This window comes from Cryptosporidium ryanae (assembly GCF_009792415.1).
Source record: "Cryptosporidium ryanae isolate 45019 chromosome Unknown contig_63, whole genome shotgun sequence".
Lineage (NCBI taxonomy): Eukaryota > Apicomplexa > Conoidasida > Eucoccidiorida > Cryptosporidiidae > Cryptosporidium > Cryptosporidium ryanae.
Genome location: NW_027125529.1, coordinates 94,502 through 106,896, shown reverse-complemented (window position 1 = coordinate 106,896; position 12,395 = coordinate 94,502). Strand labels below are relative to the sequence as shown.

At 30.7% G+C, this 12,395-nt stretch overlaps 4 protein-coding genes across 4 annotated transcripts; 2 read left to right on the top strand and 2 right to left on the bottom strand.

Annotated features, from left to right (window-relative positions):
- Nucleotides 1-1,032: 1,032 nt before the first annotated feature.
- On the top strand, nt 1,033-1,452 carry FG386_003102 (60S ribosomal protein L23; the record flags this gene model as incomplete). The annotated part of the gene is made up of 1 exon (XM_067342330.1): nt 1,033-1,452. One exon carries the CDS (start codon nt 1,033-1,035, stop codon nt 1,450-1,452), a length of 420 nt encoding a protein of 139 aa, XP_067197879.1.
- Nucleotides 1,453-1,829: 377 nt separating this feature from the next.
- On the bottom strand, nt 1,830-4,826 carry FG386_003101 (alanyl-tRNA synthetase; the record flags this gene model as incomplete). The annotated part of the gene is made up of 1 exon (XM_067342329.1): nt 1,830-4,826. One exon carries the CDS (start codon nt 4,824-4,826, stop codon nt 1,830-1,832), a length of 2,997 nt encoding a protein of 998 aa, XP_067197878.1.
- A 546-nt stretch (nt 4,827-5,372) lies between these two features.
- On the bottom strand, nt 5,373-6,926 carry FG386_003100 (Pch2p like AAA ATpase; the record flags this gene model as incomplete). Its single annotated transcript, XM_067342328.1, has 1 exon — nt 5,373-6,926. The coding sequence occupies one exon, from the start codon at nt 6,924-6,926 to the stop codon at nt 5,373-5,375; it is 1,554 nt and encodes a 517-aa protein (XP_067197877.1).
- Nucleotides 6,927-7,599: 673 nt separating this feature from the next.
- On the top strand, nt 7,600-12,243 carry FG386_003099 (uncharacterized protein; the record flags this gene model as incomplete). Its single annotated transcript, XM_067342327.1, has 1 exon — nt 7,600-12,243. The coding sequence occupies one exon, from the start codon at nt 7,600-7,602 to the stop codon at nt 12,241-12,243; it is 4,644 nt and encodes a 1,547-aa protein (XP_067197876.1).
- Nucleotides 12,244-12,395: the final 152 nt, after the last annotated feature.

Below are 12,395 nucleotides of genomic sequence, written 5' to 3'. Positions count from 1 at the left end.
CTACATATGCCTTTCGCCGCTATAAATGCAATTTTCCATTTAATTTCTGCCTGCCGTTTTATTTCAGGGCGTTTTAATCTCAATCACGAAACTTTAACTTTTACCGCCACCGTACAATCCAGGTTACATGGTATCGAAACTTATAGCGGCTGCTTACCGATGTGAAAAGCCTAAATAAACAGGAGAATAGGAGGTGCAAACGCGCACAAACGCGAGTTTGGGACGGATTCGCTTGCAGCAGGAGAGCAAGATGAGCTGATTTGAGACACAGAGGTAAAGAGACAATCGAATGTTAACACGCAACGACTCCGAACAGCTGCTGCTGGCTTTGAGGTCCAATCGCGCCTTGTGGGTAAAAACACCGCACTGAAATCACAACTCAAGACTTGAACGTCCTAATATGGGAAATTGCAGTAAAAGCAGTCCAAAACAACAGTCTTGTTTCACTATTCTGCTGAAACTCCCTTGCCACTCGGCTAAAAGGCTACTCGGCTCGTCAGCGAGGGCCACACCAAATTCAAACAGGAGACCACATGCATTTGTGCCACAATAAACCAAGATATTCCGGACTAGACGACAAATATTTAACATTTCACCCACTCTGCTACTTTTTATTCAGAAAGCATGACGGCGCCAAACCGATTTCTTAGATTACTGCTAGTAGGTACCGCAGGTTAGGCGGGAATGGCACTTGCGTCTCTTATAAAATAGGGGGAAAAATGTAAGAAAAGACTTGATGAATAGTGTAATGGAGACACAATACATTATAAATAATTTATGTAATAAAAATTGTCTCAAAATAAATAGTCTGTGTATAGTAGAATAGCATTATATATACGTTTTGCCTCTTTAATTAATAGCTGCATAATAATAGAGTAATAGCGCTAATAGACGATTAACTTTAGTTAAACAACTTCAAACAGAAAGGAGAGTAAAGGCTGTTTATGCGACTCGTTACTGGTTTGCGAGTTTAACTACTTATTAAACCAAACATTGATAGTATAATTTAAGTGAGACTTTTTAATAAACAAAATGAAAAGAGGAAGAGGTGCTGCAGGTGGTGCTAAGATGAGAATCACACTTGGTTTGAATGTAGGTGCTCTTATAAACTGCTGCGATAATAGTGGTGGAAAAAACTTATATATTATTGCAGTCAAGGGCACAGGTTCTTGTTTAAATCGTCTTCCATCAGCATCAATTGGAGATATGGTCTTAGCGACGGTTAAAAAAGGGAAACCAGAATTACGTAAAAAAGTATGGCCTGCTGTTATTGTTAGACAAAGAAAGGCCTTTAGAAGACCGGAAGGTACATTTATTTATTTTGAAGACAATGCAGGTGTCATTGTAAATCCAAAGGGTGAAATGAAGGGTTCCGCTATCACTGGACCTGTAGGAAAGGAGTGTGCTGAACTTTGGCCAAAAATATCTTCCGCTGCTCCTTCAATAGTCTAGATGATTTTTAACTTAACTATAGAAAACCACTAATTTGTCTGTTTTCTCCAAATTACTTGTTGTGTAAATGACAAAATGGCGAGCAAATGATGATATTCCCTTAAAAAAGCCTTCAACTTTCAAGGTAACGTAGTTACATAAAGCAGAGTGCGTTTTGTTTTCATAGTTATAGAGATGGAAAAAACAGGAGGATATAAAGGAAATAAGTATTTAGATAACTGCTACTTCAAATTGTGACAAGAAAACACATAAAATTAATTTTTGTTCTTGTAATACCAGCGACTTTTTGCCTTTTCTCAAAGATTGCAAATGAGAATTTGATCGTCGAGTTTAAACGAGTCGATCATATACATATTCTCACATCTATAAATGATTGTCTAGTTTTCAGACTTGAATACTTGTTCAATTGCAAAGGAAATCATATCATCTATTTTATCAGATCCACTCTTAGAGGATCCTACGCTTCTAAGCTCGTTTCCTCCGCACTTTCCTGAAGATATGTCAAGTGTTGATTTCAACCAAACGTTACATGGCAATTTAGCAGACAAGGCCTTTGGTACAATAGATATCACAGATACACCATTGTCATTAAAAACTCCAGATGTAAACAACATAATGGGAATACTTTGAAATTTAGACGATAAGTATTGTGCAATTATGTCCATAGATTTTGAATCACCATTTATTTCTTTTATATTCAGAATAATATATTTCAAATCTTTGAAGTTATTGTTTTCATTTTCTATTCTTATAGCTAATTCTTTTGCCATATTCAATCTTTCTTTTTGTTTTTTTTTAAGTTCAGACAGAATCCTCTTGTAACTTTCATCAACGACATTTAAAAGCTCCTTTTTTCTATTCAATGGTATTAATTTAACATCTTCTAGCTTTGACTTGAGATTATTTATCTCTGTTTCAAGTTCTGCTCCTTGTAATCTATGTAATTCATCAACCTCTTTTTTTAATTCTATGTAGTTCTTAATCGCTATTTCTGATTGGTCGCCAGTTACTGCAACTATTCTACGTATCCCTTTTGCTATACCTTCTTCAGATAATATAGAAAAAGAGACAATTTCTCCTGTATTACTTACGTGAGTTCCACCACAAAATTCTATTGAAGTTTTATGTAATTTAAAATTATCGTTGTTCTCCGTTGAAGTTGGCAACTGATCTCCTTCTATTCCTACAGATATTACCCTTACTGGATTCGGATAAGACTCACCAAATATTGCCCTTACACCAGATATCTTTTTGGCAATCTCTAAATCAATAATACTTGTGTACACGTTCAATTTATTTTTTATGAACTCATTATTAACAATATCTTCAATATTTCTAATTTGATCTAAATTTAATGATTTATTATATGAAAAATCAAAACGTAATTTATTATTATCTACTATAGAGCCTTTTTGATCCGTCTCTTCCCCGAGAACTGCTCTAAGTGAATAGTTTAACAAGTGAGTCGCAGTATGATTCTTTTTAATTAATTCTCTCCTTTCAAAGTCTACACTCAATTTAGATATCAACTCGCTGTTCAACATTATTTTACCTTTAGTTAATATTCCAATATGCAATACATACTTTCCGTACTTCTTGCAATCCAACACAGTAAATGTAGACTCTTGATCGTTACTAATAAATTTGACATAACCTATATCCGATACCTGACCACCAGATTCAGAATAAAATACTGTTTTATCAAAAACCAAGCCGTATACTGTTTTTTCGTGTTTTAATGTTGAATCATTGTCACTTATTTCATTAACCAGCTCACTTCCATTATATATTGCAACCAATTTTGACTCAAAATCGGTTAGTTTGTCTCCAGAATTGTATTTATAAGAATCATCTGTCTCTTTTAAATTATACTCATGATACAAAACGCTTTGGACGTCTGGTTTAAGAACTAACTCTGTTGAGTTTTTTCTGTTATTTTTGCCTTCAGATGCCAAATGGTGTTCATCCATGCACTTCTGAAATCCCGCATGATCAAATCCTATTCCTTTTTCCTTTGCCATTAGTTCTGTTAAGTCCATTGGAAATCCGTATGTTGAATACAATAAAAACGCCTCATCTGAAGGGAATACCAGCAATTCTTTATTACTAGCAGATGAAATTAGCCTGTTAACAACCTTGTTAAATTTTTCAGTACCTTTAAATAAAGTTTTTGAAAATTGTTTCTCCTCATCTAATATCACGCTTTTTATTTTATTAATATTTTTATTTATTTCTGTATAGTAACCACCTAATGTATAAGATACACTTTCGGTTAACCTGTAAAGCCATGGTTCACCATTTACTCCTGCATTTAAATACTGCGATCCATAACGAATAGCTCTTCTTAGTATTCTCCTCAAAACGTATCCCCTACCTTCGTTACTCGGAAGCGCTCCGTCTGCTATTGCTATTGTCAGTGTTCTTATGTGGTCTGAAATAACTCTATATGACATGTCTATCATTAACGGATCCTCAACTATTCCAACTTTACCACTGTATTTAGGTATTTTGCTATTTTCGTTACGATTTAAATTTACAACTTCATTTATTTGATCAAATATAGGAATAAATAAATCAGTGTCATAGTTGCTATTCTTATTTTGTAATACAGAAACAAGCCTTTCAAGTCCAAGTCCTGTATCCACGCATTTATTTGGCAAAGGTGTCAGTGAACCATCTGATTCTCTGTAATATTGCATAAAAACCAAATTCCATATCTCAATAACATTCGGATCGTCTTTGTTTACAAGCATAGATGCATCCCTATTTCCTATTCTATCATAATGTATCTCAGAACACGGACCACATGGGCCTGTATCTGCCATTTCCCAAAAATTTTCCTTGCTTCCACAACCTATTACTCTTTCTTCTGGTAGATACTTTAACCATATTTTTCTTGCTTCTTCATCTGGTGGACATGTAGGTATTTTAGGATCACCATTAAAATATGTTGCGTATAATCTTTCACTAGGTATGTTGTAAACCTTTGTTAATAAGTTGTATGCCCAATTTATCGCATCTTCTTTAAAGTAATCACCAAAAGACCACGATCCCAACATCTCAAAAAATGTATGATGATAGACGTCCTTACCAACATCGTCCAAATCATTATGCTTACCTCCTGCTCTTATGCACTTTTGTGAATTAGCTACTCTTTTCAATTTACTTAGTTCAGAGTTTTTTTCTACAGTTCCTAAAAATATTGATTTAAATTGATTCATTCCTGCATTTGCAAACAGTATTGTTGGGTCGTTTAGTGGCACTACTGGAGAAGATTTGTAATATTCATGACCTAATCCAACAAAGTAATCAATAAACTGCCTCCTTACTTCGTCTCCAGTCCACACTTTCCCATCCTCAGAATTCAAACTCATAATTAGATAATAAAATTATGTTTTCCTTATGTAAAATTTGTCAGTTATTTAATTCAAATTTCTATTATTATATCGGGAAAAAGATAAAACTTATTTACGTCAAATTTAATAAACTTTATTAATTGATTTTTGTATACTTAACGTATTTCTGTCTGTATAGTTGTCAAACAAACCAAAATAACCAATCAATTAAAAAAATAATAATATCGCTGTACTTCTTTTGCTTTATTATTATCAATATTATAGCTCTCTCGTTAATCAATTTTACTAAACAATTATTATTATGCCAATTATCACCGTCGTTTTTAGTATTATGCTCTTATTAATATATGCGTTACTCTTTTATAAACTTCTTTGTAACTTTTTGGCGGAACTAATAAAGTTGATTATTGCATATAATGTTTATTTTGGTGTATTTTATGGAAAAAAAAATCAACCAAATCACGAATTATCGATTAAATAAATATTGATTTTTCTTTGAATATTATTTAAATTTGCTTTAAGTAACTTTAAGTCATAATCTCACCTTTTTTAAATTCAATAAACTTAATTTCTTAGTATTTCGGGCTTCTCATCTACAATATTTTTCATTTTTTCAATAAATGTTTGAATTTCAAGTGGTATTCCAAATTTATGACAAGAAAGAAGCGTTATAAACGGAAGTTTTCTTAGGTTTCTTCCGGAGAACCCTTCTGTATTCCTAGATATATGAAGCACTAAATTTGATATGTTTATTTCTGTTGTTTTAACTCTCTCATTTCTATATAATATTGCTTCTTTGTAATTTAGTAATTTGATATAACTTTTATCTGAATTGCAAAACAATACATTTTTATTTATAAGCTCTTGTATACATTCATTTAAAATTAAGTATCTTGTGTATATAGACGGGAGTGGTATATACAACTTTAAATCTGCTCTATCTAAAAATGCTTCATCAATTGAATCTATTATGTTAGTAGTTGTCATCAATAGTGTATTTGTGTATTTTTTAAGTGAATCTATTTGAGTCAATAGTGCATTTACGACCCTTATACTGTCAGATGGTTCATTTCTTCCCAAGCTTTGTTTTCTTGCACTTGATATACTTTCTATTTCATCTATAATTATAATCACAAAAGAATCAGACTCTTCTAACAAAGTTCTTATTTTAGCAAACAATTTAACTACTGTTTTTCCACTCTCAGAAAACCACTTTGAGAACAGCGAATGAGCATTTATTTCTATTAAATATATATTTTGATATTTATTAAAATGTCTAATTCCTATCTTTTGAGATATTGCCCTTGATATAGATGTCTTTCCAGTTCCTGGGGAACCATACAACAATATTAAATGATTCCAATTTATTATATTATTGTCTATCCCACAATCACTTAATATTAAACTTGTTGATGTGTAATCCATTAATTGCTGTTTCAAGCCATTTTCATAATGCAGGGAATCCCATAATCCATCAAATTCAATATTAGGCAAAAGCCAAAACCTCCATATTGGGGACTCCGAGTTTTTCTCATTACTCACATTGCTATCATCACATAAATATTCTTCTTCAGATAATTTATTTAGTTGATATATATATATATTCAATTCTGTTTGATATATTGGAATATCCTCGCTTGAACAATATAAACTATCTTTATCACTCATTTTTTCTATTGGACTGTAATTCAATGATAAATTAATGTCAGTGCAAACCTTTCTTAAAAATGAGTCACCTATTTTTGGTACTTCAATCTTCCCTAAACCAACATTAGCTTGAAGAGAAAAATATCTTTTTATTCTATGTGCAATCAAGTCTTTTTTCATATATTTTTCATCTGAGTTTGAATATTCATATATATTTATGTCTGACCTAACGCAAACCTCCACAGATAATGGTACAATTTCATGTACATTTTTGTTCTTTTTTTCATAACTATTAATTTTTTCATCTGATGTTGATTTATATTTATCCACGCTTTTTTTATCTAAATTATCTGATCTTCTTAATTTGTATTTTATTTCATCTAATGTTGGTGTTGATGCTCTTATATTATCATTCAAAGAACCTGGGATCGTTTTACCCTTTCTCCAGTCTTTGTTATCACTCTCATACATAGTTATATTTTATTATTTTTAAATTTTGATTTTATAGTGTGTCTATATCATCCGTAAATCCCTGTTTTAATTAACTAGCAAACTTAATAATTAACTAGTTAATCAATTTAGTTGTTTTATTGAAAAATATAGTACTTTCAGTTGATATTTTTTTAATATAAGTTACCAGGGAAAAATAAATTAGCTTAATCATTTATAAGTTTAAACAACCCTATTTTTTAAGCTACTTATAAAATTATTATGAGGTCCCAAATTTAAGAGTAAAAACTAAATACATGCATGCATGCATGCATCAATTGTTATATTCTGTATTTTGATTGACCACTTGGTTAAAAAAATTGAGTGTATAAGCTAAATAAAAAAAATTGTGCAAATAAATAAATTTTTCACTTAGTTAACAACTCAAATTAAAATTGTTTGAATTATCTTAAAATCAAAAGAATTGTAGGCGTGAACATTAATTTAAATCGAACCCATGACTAAAATGCAGTTTTGGAAAAAGAAGACTTTACATTCCCGCCATATTTATAATCAAATTAAAGATTATAATGGGGAAATGAGAAATGGAAATAATAATAAGAAAAAGTTGAATAATAGATTAATTAAATTTATAATAATAGTACTTGAATAAAGTTGGTGGGGTTCGTAAGATGTTGATTATATCAGTTATACGATGAATGTTGGTCTAAAGGATATATTAGGCGACAATAGCATAAAGACTAATGTGAACTTTATACCAATATTTCCATTATCAAAGCCTATTTTATTTGGAAAAGATGACATAACCAGCATTCAAATTAATGAGATAATTGCGTTAAATGCAATATATGGCCACGTAAAACTACATTTTATAAATGATAATTTGCCAAAGGAAGAATTAAATAATATTGAAAATCAAATAATAAATGTAAGTGATGAGAACACAAATATTGAAAGCGACAATATAGAAACAAGAATATTATTTGTTCCTACTGAGTCATATGAGATTAATTGTGGGATAGAAGAGATAGATTTGAGAAGTTGTATTGAAATATACAACAATATAGTTTATAGTTTGGTTTTGTGTAGGAATACGGGTGAAACATTACCATTTAAAAATAGAAGGTATTGGAGAAGAAATAATATATATGGAAGTTTAACTGTATACTACAACAACGAATATCCTCTGGAGAATCCTTGTTTACTGTTTGAATTTTCGCTTGAACTACCAGATAATATATATAATAAATTTATTAAACAGGTAAATGACATCATAATAAATAGAAGTGGAGACCAAGAATGTATATTTCAGGTGATAAATATCATGGATGGTGTACTTGATGACTTGTATAATTACTTACAAATATCAGAAGATTTATGGGAGCAAATGAGAAGAATAAACAATCAGAAGGAGTTAGAAAAATACTACGATAAAATATCTGTTGTAGGTTCTGGTGGATTTAACGATGGAGGTTTTGAGGAAAATGAAATCATTAGTGAGAGTATAAAAAACATAGATTTTGTTGGTTTTAGTAAGTTTTTAAATGGTAATGCAGGCCATGATTTTTCATTATCATATGTAAATAAAGCTGGATACCCATACGAGGGAGAAAATGAGTCTGGAATGACTTCTGGGTTTTTGGACGACACAATTATTGAATATGCGAACGATAATAACAATAATAGTGCAAATATTAATGAGAATAAAAAATTAGATACTGTATTTAGTAGTAAAGAATGCTTAAGTACTACAAGGTACGGAAATAAAAGATTTGATTGTGGCATAATAAACAATAATGATAATAGATTTTTATCGTCAAAAAGACTAAATCAAGATTTTATAGTAGTAGAAATTGTTTATTCAGATGATAACGTAGTCATTACTAAATCACTTCATCTAATAGATCAAAACAACTATCAGGTATCAATATACAAAATACCTTTTAGTAAATATAACGTATACTACAAGAATATAACATCAAACTATTCGTCTTTAATAATGTCTCAACACAAATTAATGGCTAGATACTACCAATGTTGGATGGAGGAGAATGTAAGTGAGGATAATCATTATATATATATATATATTCAATCGGAATACATGAATGGAACAACATTATACGAGTATTTAGAAAAGAAGAGCATTAAAAAAAGCGAATATTATATAATATGGTCATTTTTAAGGCAGTTGCTTGAAATAATCTCATATTGTCATCACAATGGAATACATCACATGTCTTTGTCTTCAAAATGTATATATTTGGAAGAAGATGTTTATGGTTATTCTATAAAGTTGTCAAATTTTATTTTTGGAACTTATCTGGATTTAATAAATAATGGAAGCAATAATAATAATAATAATAATAATAATAGCAGTAATGACATTAATTGCACAGGTAAAATATTATGTGAAATGTGGTTAAAGATAAAATACAAAGAAAGCAATAACGATTATAATAAAATGTTTAATAAGTTATGTACTTGGTTGGAAAACACTCAAGTAAAAAGCGATATTGATTTGGTTAATAGCATGAACAAAAGCGCAGAATATATGTTTAATTTTACTCAGGATATACCGTTTGAATTTAAGTATATACCGAAGTCTGCACTATTAATATTAAAAAGGTTTTTATGTGATAACGAAGGAGGAACAAAAATAGAACACATCGACGAGTTGCTAAAAAGTGATTTAATACCTAGTTCAATAAACAAACACGAGTTTAGTTATTATCTGTCTAGAATATGCAATTCAAAGACACACGAGAGCAATATGACAATAAATACATTATTCAACAGATGTATTGATAAAATGAGCTCCCTTTTGTTTTTACTAGACATTAAAAAGGAGGAGAAAATAAATGTTATAAATTTGACATTTAGTGATATAGTTAAGACAAATATAACAAATATTCTTAATAACCACGACTTTACAACTTGGAAATTACCTGAACTATACCCATTTAAATTATTAGTTGACAATACACTTGTTCCAAATAAGAATTTTGATGAAATACTATATGAATGTAAATTTAGGCTTAGAAAACCATATTATTTGATAGACAAGTCAAATAATCTATTGGTTTTGTCAAATTCAATTCCGTTTTCAGTGAAGTGTTGCGTATTATCACTCTTAACCAACTACAACGAACTAGATTTGGCTAATATAAACAATTGTTGCATCAGTTCTTCAACTTTAATTGAAGGTACGACACTTGGAACGGAAATTGGAGTACTTGGGACAGCAACCGCAACTACAGCTGCAATTAATTCTGGATTTAACAGGGAAAAAGCTTCTATTGTCTCAACACCAAATAATAAAAACGATGTAAATAACCATTTTTATACTAGTTATAATTTTGGAAACAAAGACAAAGACGGTTGTTTTATATTGTCTGGAGTTGATTTAGACGTTCCTATACAAAGGTATTTCTTACAACCAATATACGAACAGTCAGCAAACAACATAAACGGTAAAGAATTTGGTCCACCAAAGTCTAACTTATCCTTAGCATTTGACATTATTTACACTCTGAATAACAGCTATACAAGAAGAACACTTGACGAGCTAAACACTAGAGTTATAAACAACTTAATGATAGAGTTGGAAGGCATGTTGTTGTCTTTAAGGGTAGTTTTGCCATGGTTAAATTTTTTGCAAGAGGAACCAACATTGACAATAACATACTATCCGTTTGTGAAGAAGGCATTGTTTGATCTTATAGATAACAATTTAAGTTCATCTAGCATTGACGTTGGTAAATTAAAGATAATGCTTATAAACGACGATTTAGTTTATTGTGATAATAAAAACACTCTTAAAAACGATGAAGGTTTAAAGGAGTTATTGTTTAATAAATACGAGATTGAGTGGATATATGACGATAAAACAAGTTATAATTACAGATTAAAAGCATTTAGTGACACTGATTTTGTAAATAAATTATTTAAAAAAGGCGTTAACTTAAATGACAGTGAGATGAATATATATATGAATGTTATGAATGAAATAGTAAACGTATTGTCCGATTCAAGCGATTTGCTTATTTATAATAACAAAAGAGTTAAAATATATTTCGACCCTTTAATGGACTACGATTACAATGTTTACGACAACAACTGTTTGCTGTATCTCATACACTCTTCAAGTGACACTATATATTCAATGGGTGGGAGTAATACTTTTAAGATAAATAACAGTTTAAAGGAAATGAGTAAAAACAGCAGTGCTAATGCAGATTCCCACGCTTTTAGCACGGTTAATAGCGTAATGGGCGAGGTGGCAATAGAGATTATTATTCAAAAGGTTTGTGATAAAGCTAAGAAGTATCGCAGCAACATTATAAATTCAGGCGGATATACAAGCAACATTATGAATAACAATACATATATTGGAACTGAGGAGAAAAATGACACGGATTCTTCAAGTATCTCAAAGATTCAAAACGAAAGAATCACAATTCATCCCTTATACTTTTTAAAATCTTGTTATCCAAGAATAATTGTAATGACACAAAAGAATAAACTGCAATCAAAAGTTTTGAAGCTAACTAAAAAACTATGGCAAATGGGAATTAAAAGCGAGTACAGACTAACTCCAGTTCAGTCACTATCCATTTTTTTAGAAAAATTAAAAAGAGATACATTGATTGAATTGCTTATTATTGTCATGAATCCAAATAAAACTACATCAAATTGCGACAGTTATAATTACAACAGCAATTTTATAGAAGAAGAAAGGGATACTGAAACCGGTGGTTTTGACACTCAAACTAATCAGTTTGATCTGAATGTATATTGCGGAAACAACAATAACATTAATAATATAGGTATTGGTACTGGTACAAGTACTGGTATTGGAATTAGCACAGGTTTAGGTACTGGTAGTGGAATTTTAAACAACTCAAACAACTACATTATCGTTGGAGTTGGCGGAAACAGTAACAGCAGCAATTCAACTGCTAACACTATCAGCAACGTCAACATGGGAGGAGCTGTAAACCCAAACAGCGGTGGCTTCGGCAGTAGTACTCCAATTAACGGCAGCAAAAACGATACAAGCGAAGCTTTAAATTACAATTATGACGCCTTTAACGGTATTCCAAATGCAACGGGAGTAATTGGTACTGGAGAAGGCGAATTTCAGACTTCAAATAATAATATGAACGATCATAGTGCCGATAACACATATGTAAACTACAGAATAGAACACATATTTGGATTTAATTATGATAATATGCTGTCATTCTCACCAGACAATACGAAAATAATAATGGACAACGAGGAGAGCGTAATTAACTATGTTATAAATAAAAAGAAAAAGGCCGACTACTCGCTTTGAAATATTTGATACTTAATATTCCAAGTGACACGCTCCGGAATCACTTAAAATGCCTAATTAGCCGATAAACTTTAGTTTTTAAAAATTAACTAAACTGAACGACCAAAGCAAAAAGCAGAATAAGGTATTTAGAAAACTTAATTTATTCCTAA